The sequence below is a fragment of the Dipodomys spectabilis genome, unplaced genomic scaffold (assembly GCF_019054845.1).
Source record: "Dipodomys spectabilis isolate Male_0828 unplaced genomic scaffold, ASM1905484v1 ptg000096l, whole genome shotgun sequence".
NCBI classification, from domain to species: domain Eukaryota; kingdom Metazoa; phylum Chordata; class Mammalia; order Rodentia; family Heteromyidae; genus Dipodomys; species Dipodomys spectabilis.
In genome coordinates, this window is record NW_024870773.1 from 18,196,832 (window position 1) to 18,214,701 (window position 17,870).

Genomic DNA, 17,870 nt, shown 5'->3' on the forward strand with positions numbered 1-17,870 from the left:
CACAAACTGCCAGCTGGAGGGGAGGGGGCAGCTGGCTGTTCTGTGCTTGACTCAAGAGGGCACACTGATACACATGGTACTTTCAATCAGCTCTTTCTGAAACCTCAGGACCTCGGAGGACAGAGTCTAGTAAAGGGTCTGAGGGAAGTTTAAGTTACCTTTCTGGGTACCACTCTGCCCAAGGCCACCCCAGGGGTGGAGCAGAAGAGCCCGATGTTCACCCCAGGAGTGGCAAAAGAGGACTTGTCGCTTGCCACTGCAAGGTCGCAGCTGGCTACCAGCTGACAGCCAGCAGCCGTGGCCAGGCCGTTGACCATGGCGATGATGGGGACCGGGTGGTTCTGGATCAGCATCATCACCTGCAGGATGAAGCACAGCACAGGGAAGCACAGCAGTATCTGTGACCAGACTCTTTTCATATGTGTTAGTTCATCAGGTCTATGACAGAAGGATGAAAGGAACGCACAGGCACGAACACATACTGAGCATCTGCTCTGAAGCAGACTGTAATTTGGTTTCTCTGAAAACACCCCAAGGAAGGATCCCATTGGGGCCACAAGGACCTGCAGCCTGCAAGGAGTCCAGGGGTTGCAGCGGGTCAGAGCCCGGCTCTGTCAGGAAAGCGATCCTCCCCACCTCTCCCCCCTCCGGCCGCTTCCCCAGCGCCCTGCGGAAGAACCAGGCAGATAGATTTTTGTCTCTGGGGAGCAACCAAAATGCTTCACAAATAATTCTTTTCTCCTGTGTCTATGGGAAGCCATCATGTTAAAGTCTGAAATTGGTATCTGATGCTTCCTTGAAAAATTAAGGTAGGAAAGGGACTTGAAGGCAATTTCCTTAGTAATTACTTCTCAAATTGCAACCCTGCCTACTCTCCCAATTCTATTAAAATGGGGAGGTGGGGGACACCCCGCTGTCCTCACTAGCGACAAAGTTCCCTAAACAGAGCCACTGGCATGCAGAGACCCCTGCCACCATAAATTGTCAGAACCCTAACTTATTTTTGCAGCTTACTTTTTTTTTTTATGATACACTAAACAGATTGTGTTGCTATGGCAACTTCAATTTCTAAATTATTGCTCTTTGGACCTTCGCAAGGAGGGAGTGGAGATATGCACTACATCTGGGCTTTTCCAAATCAAGACAGCAATTCAGAGAAAATGACCTTCATTGATTTGAAGATTCTTGCCTTAGAAATCTAGCTTTTACACTAATAAACCTTTGATATTAGTTAGCTTTTCTCTACAATAACTAATTATCCAATCACCCACTGAGTAACGTTTTAGTCAAGTGCAGACTACATTTTTCCAGGGCATTCCTCCAAGATTATAATGGAGGGGAAAAATTCCTATGGTACCGGGGCTTGAACTCAGCGTCTTGCACTCTTGCTTGCTCATGGCTGGTACTCTACCAGTTGAGCCATGCCTCCATCCCTGGTTGTTTTTTTTGCTGGTTATTTGAAGATGGAATCTCTTGGATTTTTCAGCCCAGGCTGATCTCAGACTGCTATCCTTCAGATCACACCCTCTTGAGTACCTCAAGTTAAGTGTCAGCCAATGGTGCCAGCAATTATTGCTGCATTGTTTGTGGTGATGCTGGGTAAGCAAATCTGCTGTGTTGCCAGGCATAAGGAGGTATAACAATGTGATTATGTACAGCACATCATTTTCAACAAGGATAATAGGTGGCAGTCCTTGATACCTGTACTACACTATACTACTTGGTGCCAGGCTTTGAACCCAGGGCCTCAAGCATGCTAAATAACATGCTCACCACTCAGCTATAACCTCAGCTCCTCAGTGTGTGGTCCTTCCACTTACTAAAAAGAAAGTTTCCTACAAAAAGAAATGTATTCTGTTAGGGCACCTGACAGCCTCAGACAGCTCAAGGTCACCTCTTCTTGTACTTGTACCACCGTCTCTTGTATTGGATTGAATCTGATGGAGTTTTGTTCAGCAGGACTATAGATATGTTAGGCTCTGCTGTGTGTAAGCCACGTAGCCGAGTGTGGAGCCGCTATGCTGTCTAGATATGTATACATGTAAGTTCACTTGGTGATGTTTCCAATGAGGAAATTAGCTAACCACATATTTACTCAGAACCGATCCTCATTGGTAAAATCCCTATTCTCATGACTATATTTAAAAGCTACTCTGTTTATTATACAATAGACTTTTCTTTTTGAGGAGTGTGTGGACTATCTTGAGAATCTGACAAGTGTGTGTGTGTGTGTGTGTTAGACAACCTGAGAATCAAATCTGGGCCTTGCACATGTCAGCCAAATATTCTACCACTGAGCTACAAACCCAGCCCCATGGGCACTTTTTTTTTTTTTTTTTTAATTACTGTGGTTTGAATCCAGGGCTTTGTGCTTACAAGGCAGACTGTTTTGCTCTGGTTATTTGTGCGATAGGTGTTTACATTTTGCCCTTGCCAGCCTGGATGGTGATGCCTGTGTTTTAGCATCCTGCTGGGATGACAGGTGTGCCCCACCATGCCCAGTTCCTTTTTTTGCAATAGGGTCGCCCAGAACTTCTTTGGCCTACAACTTCAATCCTCCCAATCCCTGTCTCCTAAAGAGCTAGGATTACAGATCTGAGTCTCTGCATCAGCCACTTGTTAACATACAAGCAAAGGAATTGCTTGGATGGAGAACCTGCCAGGGAGCCACAGAGCTTTCTGTAGCGAAGCCTTGTGGCAAAACCTTATCTGTAAAGCAGGAAGCTAAGCCCAGAATGTAAAACAATGATGGCTTCCTACCTATACTGTTTGCTGCCCTTCATCCTGGCTTACCTCAGAACATGTCTGGAACACTTCAGTATGGTAATTACAGCCTTGCTCCTCCGTCAGTTCCTTTAAATCATGACCAGAGGAAAATACAGGCCCCTCGGCTGCCAATGTTTCCAGTGGAAAAAGAGAAGGAAAAGGTGTTAGCAGGCAGAAGGGGGAGGCTCATTTCCAAGGCAGAGTCCATAACCCACTCCATCTATGCTTTTGGCACGGGGCGGACGTTACTGCCCGCTTTTGACCGGAGTAACTCTGGAGTAACTCCAGGTCTGGTAGAACACTGTGATGAAAACGCCAGGGAGGGAAGCACCTACGCCCTGAGACTCCCTGCTGGGAACTCACGTCAGGGTGTAGTGCCACAAGAGGGCCGGGCCAGGGAGAAGGTGTGTTTTACACAGCTGTCCCTCTACTCTCTTGCTTGATTTTGGACTCAGTGTAGCCTAAGTAAATGGACTCCTTTAGGTCCACTGAAATCCACCAGGCCACCATGCATGGCATAGGGGTGAATCAGGAAGGTCAGAGTGAACAGAACCAGCTGGCACAGGTCATTCTTTTATAAAGGAGAGCATTAAAGGTGTGGCTGGTATCACTGTCACTAAGAACAGAAAGCCATTCTGAGGATACACTGATAACATTTTCTCATACCCCTCTCCTCCCATCACCCCCACCATTTTTCCCCCTAGTTTGAACTCAGGTCCTTATGCTTGCTGGGCAGATGCTCTACCCCCTGAGCCATGCCCCCCAGCCCTTTTGACTCTGGTTATTTTTGAGACAGGGTCTACCTTTCTGCCTGGGTTAGTGTGTAACTGCATTCCTCCTGATTTCTACCATCCAAGTAGCAAGGCTTTCAGATTGAAGCTGTGAGTGCTTTGCCTTGAGTTTTTTTTTTTTGCTTGGGCCAACAACCTCAGCCTCCATCTTCCTACATCTGCCTCCTGTTGCAGTTGGGATGACAGGCATGAACCACCACTCTCAGCCTTGCGGTAGTTGACTTTTTACAAGCGAGGAAATCGGCTAGTTAACTTAGTGGGTTTTGCTGTAACCAGGTTACACTTCACCTAGCTGCTATGTCCTACTAGTTCTGTTTTCTTTTCCTTCACTGTTTAAGTTAAAAAAAAAATCTGCTTAGCCATTGCTAAGAAGGCACTACTGAGAGTATCTGACTCCAGAAAACTCAGGTCCTTAAATTAAACCAACAACCAAACAAGGTATCACAGAGGATCATTCCTTATGTTCTCAGGGTGGAGTGCTTGAAGATGCTGACCTTACCATTATTTATAGCACCCCTAGCATGACATGAAAAGAAACTCTAATAAACATTCTTCTTTGAATAAAAACAAAGGCAAAATATGCCCACTTCTGGCACCGATAAAGATGAGCCTGAAAGCTGGGTGTCAATGGCTCACCCTTGTAATCCTAGCTACTCAGGAGGCTGTGATCTGAGGATTGAGGTTTGAAGCCAGCTCAGGCAGACAAGTTAGAGAGACCCTTATTTCCAGTTACCCAGCAAACTTTTGGAAAAGTAGGTATGGCTCAAGTGGGAGAGCACTAGCCCTAAGAGTAAAGGCTAGGCAAGCGTGTAAAGATCCTGAGTTTAAGACCCGGAACTGGCACATTAAAAAAAGAGAGAGAGAGAGAAATAGAAAGTATGCAGGTATCAGGGGCAAACCTTGGAAGAACAACAAAGAAACATCCATCAAATGCCGAAGAGGCAGGAGCTGGCTGACCACTTACCAAAAGGTTAACTATTAATCCCATTTTACAAGGTCCATGAAAAACTTGATACATGTTTTGTTTGCTTTGTTTTGAGGTGCCAAGGATCACTCATGTTAGACAAGTGCTGTACACTGAGCTCTAGCCCCATCTGATTGTGATTTTAATGAGACCAGCACAGCAAAATGCCCCCATGTTTAATATCTACCAAAAAGGAAGAGCTTCATTTTCATCCTCTTTGCCACAACTTGCACAATGTGCACAGTGTCAGGACCAAGTCCTCAATGACACAAGTTTTCCAAAACAAATGTTCTTTAAAAGAGTTTAGATGAGTTCTCCGGTTAAGTAAGGGGATGCTCCCATTAACTAAAGAATTCTTGAGAAACTTCTTCTAGGCCCTACAGAACACAGGCTAGAAATCAGATAAATACCTGAAATGACAATGACTTTCAGATCTTTGCTTTCCGCTTCGTGAAGAATGTCATTTTGGAGAGATTTCAGCATGGCGAGTGACAGCGCATTCCTCTTCTTGGGATTGCTCAACACAATGTTCCTGTGAAAAACATTTTATAGTCCCCGGGTCATGCACCAGCCAAAACAAGCAGGGACCCCTGCAAGTCCTCTAATTGGGGAGTTATTAGAAAAGCAAGAAGAAAGCTACCGATTTACAAGGTCTGTCAACAATCTGGAGTTGCAGCTAAGTCAAAACAAGGAAAAGACGACTCAAGAGGCAGGCTGGTTTTTCTTCCTTACTCTTTGATTTGGTTCTCTTCCTTCTTCCCCTCTCTCCACTCCCCCCCCCCCCCACCTCAGACCCCCATCTCCATCAGAACCTGGCTGCTATCTCCAGGTTACCTCTGCCTAGAGAGGATGTAAATCAGGTGACAGTGGCAGGCACCAGTGGATCTGACAAACACTGCCTACCTTCACTTACTTCCTGGCCTTGTTCAGATGAGGTCAGGAAAGGAACCAAGAGTAAAATATACTCCCCCAAATCTCCTCCCATTCACCCCAAAGGTAGCGAAGTGCATCAACCAGTACGTATATATGACAGCATTTTTATCTTACAATAATTACCTCCTGTAATCCCTTTGCTTTTTTTTTTTTGTGCCAGTACTGGGTCTTGAACTTGGGCCCTGGACTCTCTCCTTTAGCTTTCACACTCAAGGCTAGTGCTCTACCACTTGAGCCACAGCTCCACTTCCAGCTTTTTGGTGTTTAATTGGAGAAAAGTTCCATGGACTTTCTTGCCCGCACTGACTTCTAACCTTGGTCCTCATATCTCAGCCTCCTGAGTAGCCAGGATAACAGGCATGAGCCACCAGTGCCCAGTGGCCTCCTGTGATTCTGTAAAAGAATGGGAGGTTTGCTGAAGGACAAACCATACAGTGAAAGATCTCTCCTGGACATATCATTACCAAAGGCATTCAGAAGGCTTGTTCACGACCTTAAAGTATCTCATATTCTGAATAAAACAACCTGCATTATGCTCTTACTGCCTTCCATAAAAATGTCTTATTTTTTGCTGTTTTACGAAATGGGCAATGAACCAAACACAGATTATTGTTCTATATTTTATACTCCCAGTCAGTCTCCACCTACACACGCGTCTGCCTTCCTCTTTATTGCTATGTAGTCAACTCAGCTGGCTAGGATCGCGTGCTGTGCCATGGTTTCTTTGCTTTGTTTGGTGGGGGGAAGAGGGAAACAACTTTGATGATTGAATTTATTTCAATGTGATAAGAACAACCATTTTCTTTGGAAAACCATGTCAGCGTTGCTACTGTTTGCAGGTGGCTGCAGAGCTCATCTGCAGCTGGACACTGAACCTCCATTTGTCGGGGAGGTGGCGTGACACACCTGTCTATAAGCTTTCCATAGAACCAGGAGAGTGCCTGCTGTGGCAATCACAAAGAGCCGCCTCTCCACAGGTGACCTGAGCCCAAATTACATTCTAAAGCCTTAGGCAAAACTGCGCAAAAGGATTGGGTCTAAATGCCCTTGCCGTGTGAAGTGCCTTGTTTCTGTGTGGGATGCATCATGTTTTGCATACTGTTGGAGCTTTCCTCTCCTTCACCCTATTGCTGAGTTCACCGATCAACTCCAGAGACTGGCTGCCCCTCCCAGCCCTCCACCAAATGAATCTCACTGGCTGACTCCTAACTGCCAGGGCCGAATCCACTGGCCATCTGGATCTGTCTCCTTAGGGAACATAGTCCTTCTCTTCCAGGTTTCTTTCTCTGGATGTTTTTCCTGACATTTGTGCCCACGATCCTCTGCGTCCATCTTTGCCCTCTTCCCACTCTACATATTCCTCCCAGGCAACTTCACCCATGGCTGTGGTGAGAAGGCTCCCTGTGTGCGGTCCTGAGCTCTGGATGTCTGCGTTTTCCCCTATGCTCCACCTTGGCTGGCCTCAAACTTTACCTCTTACCCTCCCTCCTCTCCCCCCCCCCCCTCCCAAATCGCTCCTCTCTTCTGAGCTGCCACTTGGTGGCCTAAGTCAGAACCTGAAAGTGGTTCTAGATGTCTCTCCCTGCCTTACTCTGCTCCTCGGCGAACCCTCTGGGAGAGACTGAGCTCTTCCGGTGGCTGTTGAGGTTCAAAGCTTGCTTTGTACCCAGACCTTCACCAACACCTCACATCTGAAAGAGAAGTTTTCTTTCAGATGAGGCCACCGTGGGGGCATGTGACGTAAGGATAGAGCAAGTGCCCTGATGCGTTGTCTGAAGACCACCACTGTAAACTTCCAGAAAGTCAATGAAGTGAGGGACCGCCATGTCCACACACAGGTGACAGTCAGGAAGCATCCACTGATTGAGTGCATGTGTTTCAAAGCTCCCACTCCAATTCCACTGACCACGGTAGATGGGCATGGCATCAGGGTGGCACAGCAGGACACTGAGATGGCACAGTAGGGTGAGAGTGGCTTTGGAAGCAGAGGAGGGCTCTGCTCTCCTAACTCCTGGCCACACTACCAGTGGGCTGTCACCTCTCTGAATCTGACTCCTCACTGTGAATGGAGGTAATAGTGTCTATCTTGTAAGTCACTGTAATAATCGGGGGCGCTAAGTGCCAAGTGCTAGGCACAGCATTCAGCTCAAAACTGGCCCTTCGGATGTAACACCATAGTTGTTCTGGACACAGCTTTGGAAAGGGCACTCAAGCCCACTACATGGCTCTTAGCATTCATGACAGGTGGGTCCCTTTCACCTCCCTTACCGATTCGTGTTTAATTCTAGAGGACTCAGTCTGCCATCTGGGTGCCCCTGGAGCCAGGTTTCTGACTTTTTGTTGTTTGTTTTGTTTTTTTGAGACAAGGGGGTCTCATTGTGTAGTCCAGTCTGTAGTCTTGGCTTGCTTTGAACTCAGGATCCACTTGTCTTAGTCTCCCAAGTGCTGGGATTACAGGTGCATGCCACTAGACTTATTTTATGACCAGTTTACAGAGCAGAACCATCCTTTAAACACAGGCAAGAAGCAGCTGCCAGCAGGTTCCACTTGTAATCCTAGTTCCTTGGGAGGCTGAGAATGGGGTACCACCTAGTAAAGGCAAAAGGGGAGCTGGACAATGGCATGTGCCTATGATCCTGGTTGGCAGATAGAGGCTCAGATGCATACCTGGGGGGAAAAGACCTTATCCTAAAAATAATCAGCAAAAAACAGGGCTGGAGCTGTGGTTAGGTGGTAGAGATCCAACCTAGTCAGCATAAGGCTCTACACTAAAAACCTAGTACCATCAAAAAAACAGAAACCCAAAAAGGAGGGGGATAAGAAAGTTCCCAGTGTGGGCCCAGCTATCAGAGCAGGGCTCTGGCCTGCCTCCTGGGGTGTCCCTATTCATGACAGGGAGCCCAAAGGGGAGAGTTGTACCTCCATTCCAAAACACACTGCACATGAGGCCCTGGACACCCCAGTGTGGCCAGGCAGTCTGCAGAACATGGTGACAGATGGGGCATGGCACGCTGGACAGGACGTCAGTAGATCTGCGTGCTGAGCCCTTGCAGGGCAGCAGGAAGGGTGGAGGCGTGCAGGGGATGGGAGGAGGCTGGGAGAGCTTGGAAAAGCCCCAGGCCAGAGGCTAGCTCTACTCCTTCTGTTTTTGAAACCACCAAGGTGCAGAGTGAGGACTGAAAAGTCAGATATGGCCTTCTTGATCCCAGATGGGACAGTTGGTAGGTGTGACAGTACAACATTACTTGATTGCTTGGTAACTCTTAAATATGGAGATGTACCTCCTTTTGTACCCTTGCCCTGGCCAAGAAACATCACGGCTGGGCTCTGCCCAGGGCTGGGAGCTCTTCAACCTTATTCCAATCACTTAGGGTCTGTTTGAGTAGGTTTGTTGTTGGTGCGGAAGGACAGTGCTCAGGACAGGGTGTCCCCGGCCTGCCTGGTTACCTGCCCCCACCCCTGCCCGGAGGGTGAGCTCAGGAGCAGCTCAGCGCAGCCGGCCTCCACCCTGGAGCCTGGCCAGGCGTGGCAGGTGTTTCCTCCCAAGCTGTGGCAGCGGTGGGCGCCCTCCCGGGCTGTCCACGAGGGCCTCCAGTCCTCAAGAGACTGGGCTTTGTGCCTAGGGGATTCAGGGGGCCACTGGGGCCCATCCCAGGCGGCTCCTCTGGCAATCGTCCCGTGGGCCCTGCTCCTGTCCAGGCACGGGACACCTGTAGACTGGATATACAGGGACTCCTCCCCGGAAGACATTCACCAGCCAGAGGCGGCCGTGGCGGGTAACTGCCGGGCCGTGACCCCGGGTGGTGACCCCGGGCGGCGGCGGCGCGCACAGCCAGGCCTCCTCTGAGCGTGCCCACCCCCTGCGTACTGACCCCCCCCGACCCCGGGGAGCCCTCACACGGCCTGCGGGCTGACCTGATGCCGTCCCGCTGCCACGTGCTGGTGGGCCGCGGCTCCGACTCCGGCCTCCCGGGCCCGGCCAGCCCCCGGCTGCACAGGCCGGCGGGGAGCGGGGTCCACCGGCCGCGCAGGAGCCATCTGGGCAGGGCGCGCAGGCCGCCCACGGTGGCCATGGCGGCTAGAGAACCGCCAAGGTGCCGTCCGATCCCGTCTGGTCGCAGGCTCCGCCCCCGGCCCGACAGCAGCGACGGGGCCCGGCGGTGAGCCTCAGGCTCCCAGGCCCAGACCTCGCGATGACTGCTCCACCCCCGCGCCGGGTCCCCGCGCCCCGCCCCCGGAGTCTCATTCCAGCCACTCCGAGAAGCCCCGCCCGCTAGACACGCCCCCAGAAAGCCACGCCCAAGAAGACACGCCCCCAGAAAGCCCCTCCCCCGAAGCCCCGCCCCTAGGACACCTGCTTTCCCGGGCTGACCCACCCCCAATGTCTTATGCAAGTTCTTCCTGAAGCCCTGTCCTGGAACTCCTGCTTTGCCCCCAATGCTCCGCCTCCTGTCAGGCTCTGTGCTCTGTGGTGGCCTAGGCTCCATCCTGGTTTCCTCGTGGGTGGCTGGGTGCATCTTGGGAGGGTCCCAGTGAAGGACACACTGATTTGTTTATCAAGGCTGTGAGTTTTCGGGGGGGGGGGGGGGGGGGGGGGAAGAGAATCGAGTTGATTGACTTTGTGTGTGTGTGTATGTGTGCCAGTACTGGGGTTTGAACTCAGCCTCTCCGGCTTTTTGCTTATGGCAAAAAAAAGTCATAAAAAAGCTGCTCTTCCCAGTGGCCTGATGAGCCATCCTCCAGTAGCTAGAATTGTAGGAGTGAGCCACTAGCTCCTAACATGGTTCATGTCTTCATGTACCATAATCAGAAATGTGCTGGAGACCTGGGTTAGCAAAATGAATGTTATCAGGTGGTGCCATGAGCTATGTTGTGAATTGCTTTTACCACACCACCTGCAGGAAGAGCTTCCAGACCTTGCTGGTGATTGCAGATCATAGCTGCTCAGATGTTGACTTTGATTATGCTGTGTTTTCTCATGGAGACCCATGAGATCTATATGTGTAACTTGGGGTTTTCAAATGTGCTCAGGGCAGACAGGGAATCCTCGTCAAGATCTCAAGGGCTGGCATGAGACTGTACATTCTGAAATGGAAAGGGAACTTTAAGTAAGGTGAGATGATGATTATTACAGTTGGGTAGTTATTTCCTGCAGGTATTGATTTCTCAAAGTAGAGAGCTTTGAATAAGTGGACTTGGCTCTCAAGGTCTTACTGTCTCTAGCCGAGATACCTTATCCAAGATCCTTTCCCACAAGGAAGTGTTGCAAGCATGACCATTATGACAAGGACATATTCGAATGGGCCCACTGAGGTTACATGATACTTAAAAGGCCAGTGGCTGGGTTCCTTTGAGCGAGGCAGCTTTTTGATTGTTGTTGTTTTGTTTTGTTTTGTTTTGTCAGTTGTGGGGCCTGAACTCTGGGCCTGGGCACCGTCCCTCAGCTCTTCAGCTCAAGGCTAGTGCTCTACCACTTGAGCCGCAGCACCACTTCGGGCTTTTTCTGCTTATGTGGTGCTGAGGAATGGAACCCAGGACCTCATGCATGCCAGGCAAGCAGTCTACTGCTGAGCCACCTTCCCAGCCTGAGTGAGGCAGTTTTTAACTCTCATCATTGGACAAAATACTTATGTACATCACAACATTTTGAAATATCAGTTGCCACTCCCTCCACATTCCACTCCATCTCTTTGATCCTTGTTCCATTCAGAAAGCTGAGTTTATTCCTCATTCATTGCTTAAAAGGAATAGAGGATCCAGCAGAACTCAGACCCCGAGATGCAGTTCTTGACTTGTGAGTTTTCAAAGCTCAGCAGTTTGGAGGTGGAACGAATACAAGCCAGCGGTAATAGTTTAGGGGAAGCAGCTAGTAAGTCAGAACAAGGCTTCCTATGGTGACATTAAGATTTTCCAGGTTTAGTGGCAGGAGTACTCAAGTAGGACTTTCAGGAAAAGGGAGCACAGAGCAACTGTTGAGGGGACTTGGTAAAAGGGGCGAGCCAGGGTCCCCTGGAGGAGGATAGATATGGTGGGAAGCTTCAGCCAAGATGCTTTTCTCTGGTAAAATAGCAGGGAACTTATTAAATATCTGAGCAGATGGGCCCGAATGCCACATAGTTTCTCATGGCCCTGTCTAATACTAAAACTGGCCCCTGTCCTCTGAAAAGGGCTCAGAAACAGTGTGTGAAATCACAAGTTATAATAAGGACATCTTGCATGGGTGACATGGCTTCTGTTACAGTTTGGATCTGCAATGTCCTCCACAGGCCCAAGTGTTAAAGGCTTGGTCATCAACCTCTGGAGCTATTGGGAAGCAGTGGAACCTTTAAGAGGTGGAGCCTCATTGGAGGAAGTTAGGTCATTGGGAATGTGCTCTTAAAGGGGATGTTGGGACCTGGCCCTGACCCTCCCACTCCCTCTGGCCATCTGACACAAATGGGGCCACCTTTGCCTGCACTTTTTTTTTTTTTTTTTTTTTTTTGGGTCCGGTCGTGGGGCCTGAACTCTGGGCCTGGGCGCTGTCCCTCAGCTCTTCAGCTCAAGGCTAGCGCTCTACCACTTGAGCCACAGCGCCACTTCCGGCTTTTTTTTTTCTTTTTGCTTATGTCGTGCTGAGGAATCGAACCCAGGGCCTCGAGCATGCAAGGCAAGCGCTCTACCACTGAGCCACCTTCCCAGCCCCTTTGCCTGCACTACTGCTGAGATGCACTGTGCTGTCATAGGCACAATGCAATAGGGCCAACCTACCAGGATCTGAAAGCACTGAAATCAACCAAAATAAGCTTTTCCCCTTATTATGTTGATTATCTCAGGCATTTTGTTATAGTAATACAAAGCTAACACCTGCATCCTTTAGGCATGCTAGAGTCTGTGAATACAGGAAAAACATAAATAACAAAAGAAAAGCTCAGTGGTTCAAACAACAAAGACTTCTGCTACAGATCAGCTGAAGGCTCAGGTGTGGCATCTGTCCCTAGCTGAGATCCTTATGAGAAGTTGCTAGGCACTGTGGTGGAGGGAAGACAAAAGAAACCAAAATGCAAAGTATGAATTAGCATTTGAAACTTCTGCAATTTGCCAAAGCAACTCAGGTGGCCACCCCAAGCTTCAAGTATATTGAGGAAGAATATGCCTCTGTGTGTTTGGAAGAAAGGAATCCAGTGGCCACCACAGCCATTGACTACCTCTACTATTGGGTTACAACTTAGGCAAGAGCAGGAATACAATGCTAAATTGGCTTAGATTAACTTTCTGCTAGTAGGCAGAATGAAGGTTTGAAATAGAAAAGAAGTTCATCCATAAAACCATAGGTATTTGTATAGTTATAGATTCATGTTGTAGCTGTTCCCTGAATCATATCAGGAACTGCAAATGATGCACAGGATCCAGGATCCAAAAGATTCATCAAAGTGCTCCCCACTCTCAACCAAAGTTTCTCCCTGGAAAACAGCTGTCATTAAGATTCACTTCACTTCAGAGGCCTGGAGGTTTGGCTGAGAAGCAATCAAGTCACAATAAAGTGACTAATGTTTGTTTTCACTCCATCAGAGCACAGGAGTTGGAGTAATGTTGCATTGCTTATTAACATTAGTCACTTTGCCTTTCTGTGAGAAAGTACTTAACATGAAGAACTGAAATGCAAGAAAGGTTCATTTTGACTCATGGTTTCCGAGATTTTGGTCCATGCTTGCTGGGACCCATTTGCTGGGGTCTGTGTTGAGCTGCGCATTGTGGCAGAGGGCAGAGCTAGTTACCTTACTTCACAGGAGCCGTGAAAGAGAGGGAGGGTTTAAGGGAGGGTGGGAGAGAGAGTGAAGTATCCAGGAATAAGATATACCTTCAAAGGGAATATGATTGCTTCTTCCAGGTAGGCCTCACCTCTTTATAACTCCTTCAGCTATAAACTTATCACTAGATTAATCCGTTGATGAAGCGGAGCCCTCATGATCCAATCACCTTGCAACAGTGCCACCGGCTGGGGACTAAGCCTTCAGCACAAGAGTGATTTTTGAGGGAGTTATTTCACATCCAAACCATAAGAACAAGAAGTAGGGTCCAGTCACCCTTCATATCTACCCCGCAGATACCAAAAAATCCATGGATGCTTGATTTCCTCGTATATAACCCATGCACATCCTCTTCTGTACCTTTAATCCCTTCTGATGGCTTCTAATGTAGAGATGGGAGTCTTGTTCAGTGATCCGCCGTTCAGAGGTCCAGCGCTTGCCTAGCATGCATGAGTACAATCGCCAAGTACTGCTGGAAAAAAGCAAAGCAAATACTACTGGCATATCACTGCATTGCCCTGATTCAGCATAACACTCAGAATGCCAAATTCTTTTGTCTTTGTTTTCTTTTTTCTTGAGTTAATGTACATTTGTTATATAAGGGGTTTTCATTATGATTTTTCCATACATACACTTTTTTTTTAAAATGCTCCATTTATTTCCCCAAATATTTTCAATCCATGGTTGGTTAAATCCTTGGCATGGAGCTTGTAGGGGTGGAGGGTGGAGGGTCAGGGGTTTTGAGAAAAGAGAAAGACTTAATCACCTGAACCTCCTAGATGAAATGAAGAGTTTTAGAAACAACTTCCCCGCGTTCTTACTTTTCTAACAATGGCAGGCTCTGTGTATGGAGGCCCCCACTCTGTGTCAGTGCTTGTACACCCTGCTTTAACCTGGGCCATCTCTTTGAACAAGATAACATAGCTCGGCTCACTGAGGTTTGGTGGGCTATGTGGGCATTAGTGATTGAGCTCTTGGGACTGATGTCAGATGGAGGATTGGAACTATGGATGGAAGCTTCCATCCTCATCAGAATTACTAGGCCTGCTCTTCCTCTCCCTAGTTTCTTCCAGGGCCTGAAGCCCAGTTTTGAAAGTGGTAAATGCACTAAGAAGGAAGTGGAGATGGACGGCCAATATGTTATTTAACTCTCTGAAACGCTAGTCTATCCTTAAGCAGTACAAGACTTGGCAAATTTAGGCTGTGGCTCAGGGCCTCCTCTGCCTCTCATTAATTTCTGTAAGAGTTGCTCATCTTTCTTCTCTCTTGTTCAGTGCCCTTCTCATCTATTTTCCACACGGCCCTTCTCCCTGACACAATTTGATTTCCAGGTTGCTGGCAGGCTTCGCTCTGGCTTTTGATTTATAGGCTCCTTCCCTGGGCCTCATGTCTTTACTGTGCGGATGTGTCTTTGCTTTCTTTTCAGATTGCCTTTAAAGACCCACAGGTGGGTGCAGAATATTGCAGAAATAACACAGCATAAAAGGACAGATTTAGGCGGCCTGGTGTCTTGGGTTTGATGTCGGCATGAAGGAAGATTTAGACCTCCTTGGGGTACCAATGAAAGAAAATTGAAAGGTAGATTTTTTTTTTGCTTCTTATGCATTGGTTTTGAAGTGCTCTTCCCCCTCCTCGAGGAAGTTTTTGGCTAACCAGAAAAGTTCCATATAGCCTCAGATACTTTCCTTCCTCTTCTTTCTTTCATTTTCTTTTTGGCAACACTGGGGATTGAACTCAGGGGCTCATGATTGCTAGGCAAGCATTCTACCACTACAGTCATATTACTAGGTCTTTTGCATTGAGTTCTAAGGTAGGGACCTATTTGGACCTTGATTCTTCTATTTTTACCTCACAGGACCCTTCTTTTAAATAATCCACTTTTATTCTTTGATATTTTATTTATAATCCAGAAGTCATGGCTCAAATGTCTTTTGTAAACTTTTACATTTCTTTACAAGGATCCATGCCTCAAATTGGGTGAAAATATATTTAGAAATAAACTGAAAGGGGTCATTCAGTGCATGAATGAAATTAATTTCCTTTTATTCCCTCAGCACAGATTGTTGAGGTTTTGTTTTTTTTTTTTTTTTTGAAAGCCTATTTTTAGACAAACAGCCATTTCAAGTTAGGGACAAGGAAAAGTGATAAAAACTGATGATGAAGCCGGTGGCTCATGCCTATAATCCTAGCTACTCAAGAGGCTAAGATCTGAGGATCATAGTATTTCGAAGCCAACCCTAGGCAGGAACGTCTATGAGACTCTTATCTCCAATAAACTACTCAGAAAAAGCTGGAAATGGTGCTCTGGCTCAAGTGGTATAGAGTGCTAGCCTTGAGCACAAAGATGCTCAGGGACCGCACCCAGGCCCTGAGTTCAAGCCTCAGGACTGGCAAAAAACAAAAAAGCCAAAAAAATAAAAACTGATGGTGAGCTGGGCAGTGGTAGCTCATGCCTGTAATCTAATCTACTTAGGAAGCTGAGATCTGAGAATCTTGGTTCAAAGCCAGCTCAGGCAGACAAATCTAGGAGACTCTTATGTTCTAACAAAAAACTGGAACTGGGGTGTGACACAAGTGGTAGAACTCCAGCCATGAGAGAAAAAACTGAGTGAGAACATGAGGCTCAGAGTTCAACCCTAGTATAGGCCCTAAAATAAAAAACAGAACAACAATAGAAGAAAACCCAACGATGAAGTACATGTGCCATAGTATCATGGTTGCAGATAACAGGCGCCTTTCTAGTGCATTCTCCACACATCCCAGGGTGGTATTTCTAAACTTCAGCTGAGATCCAGTTATTGACAGCTCCCCTGGCTCTTAAAACCAAGGCTCATTGCCCTGACCTGTAAGGCCAGCATGGACAACTACCAATCTCTCTTCCCCCCTCCTCATACTAGCTTTATTTCCCCTTCTAGTTTCTTTTAGTCATTTTGTCGAGATATAATCAACATCAAAACCATATAGAGTCAGTGTGTACAAGGGGTTTTGTTTTTTATATATTTATTTATTTATTGTTGGTCGTGGGGCTTGAACTCTGGGCCTGAGAGCTGTCCCTTAGCTTTTCAGCTCAAGGCTAGCGCTCTACCACTTGAGCTACAGCGCCACTTCCAGTTTTCTGGTGGTTTATTGGAGATAAGAGTTTCACAGACTTTCCTGCCCAGGCTGGCTTTGAACCGCGATCCTTAGATCTCGGCCTCCTGAGTAGCTAGGATTACAGGTGTGAGCGCCCGGCTTTGTTTTTATTTTTAAAACAAGGAATATTTTCTTGTGGTGCTGGGGAATGAACTCCAAGCCTTCTGCATGCTAGGCAAATGCTCTATACTGAGCTACACACATCCATAGCCCAAGACAATGTCTCATGTAGCCTATGTTGGCCTTCAACTGACCATCCTTCATAAGGCCTATGCTGGCCTTCAACTGACAAGTTTTTTTTCCTTTGCCTCTTGAATGTCAAGTTCACAGGGATACACTACCATTCCATGAGTTTACCTACCTTTCTGATCTCATCCATACTATTATCTTGCAGAGATCCATGCATGAGAAACGCAGAACTCACTATTCCTTCTGTAGGCACTACACATTTCTATTTTGCTGACTTGATTTTATTCTGCTAAGATATCTCATGGGTGAATGGATGAAAGGCTCTATGTCGTGCCCAGTCTTTGAGACCCACATCAAATGTCAAGTCTCTGCAGTCTTCTGGTGCCCTCAAGCTGGAATTTACTTTACCTTCTACTAGCCTATAGAGTATGTTTTCTCCTAGCAGTGAGAGGCATTTGTTGCTTTCCATTTCTTTATTTTTTTTAGACTATAGTTTCTTCTAGGTGTCTGCCAGTTTCTACGATACTATAAGGTTTTTCAGGGTGAATTATATACTCTAACTGCTTTCATATCTGCCACACGAATGCTTTAGGTGCTTTTGATGTGCTCAAAGTTACTATAAATTATTGATCCAAAGTGATTCTGAGGTTTCAGAGAACTAGAATGGTAGTTCCCTTGTGGACACACGGGGGCAGCCTAACCAAGCAGAGCTGCTTGGACTACACTGGCAAGATTGGTTTCTCAGTGATTTTAGAGACCATGGGGCTCCCTTTGGAATTCTGTCTTCCTGGTTGAATTGTCTGTGGATAACAGAAAAAGAAAATTAGAGGACAATTCAGCTGAAAAAAAAGTAAGAGTGTTAGAAAATCAAATGCCAAAGACTATCACACAGCACCAAACCTGCAGGGCCAGTCACGGACTGGGCAGGAAGACTGTAACTGGGGGGAGGGGGAGGGAGAAGCTGGGGTATGTGCAGGGGAGGGCTGCTTTCCAACCCCCTTTTCTCTCTCATGGAGAAATTGCTACTTAGAGCAGACAAGGTACAGAATATAAATCAGGAACAGACCATATAATTTCTGCTCTCCCACTGAATCCAGACTTCTGGCTTTTTGAAAGTGTAGGTGAATCGGGTGTGGTATCTGAAATCCCAGCACTCAAAAGGCTGAAGCAGAAGGATCCTGAGTTCCAGACCAGCCTGGGCTACAGGCTCAGCCTGGATTCCATAGTGAGGATATGTTTCAAAACCCAAACAAACCCCATCAGAGCGTTTGTAGTGTTTTGCAGACTTCTCTTACCTGTAATAAAAAT

General features: G+C 47.3%; 1 protein-coding gene across 2 annotated transcripts in view; it reads right to left on the reverse strand.

Moving 5' to 3' along the window:
* Echdc3 (enoyl-CoA hydratase domain containing 3) overlaps positions 1-9,606 on the reverse strand; it is a 31,743-nt gene extending 22,137 nt beyond the window's left edge. For both annotated transcript variants that reach the window (XM_042686258.1, XM_042686257.1), the window contains exons 1-4: positions 9,370-9,606; positions 4,932-5,053; positions 2,794-2,891; positions 159-359 (exon numbers count right to left, since the gene is read on the reverse strand). In XM_042686258.1, the coding sequence (XP_042542192.1) occupies positions 159-359; positions 2,794-2,891; positions 4,932-5,053; positions 9,370-9,527 (579 nt within the window). In that variant the 5' untranslated portion in view covers positions 9,528-9,606. The remainder of the gene's footprint in view (positions 1-158; positions 360-2,793; positions 2,892-4,931; positions 5,054-9,369) is intronic.
* Between the last annotated feature and the right edge of the window lie 8,264 nt (positions 9,607-17,870).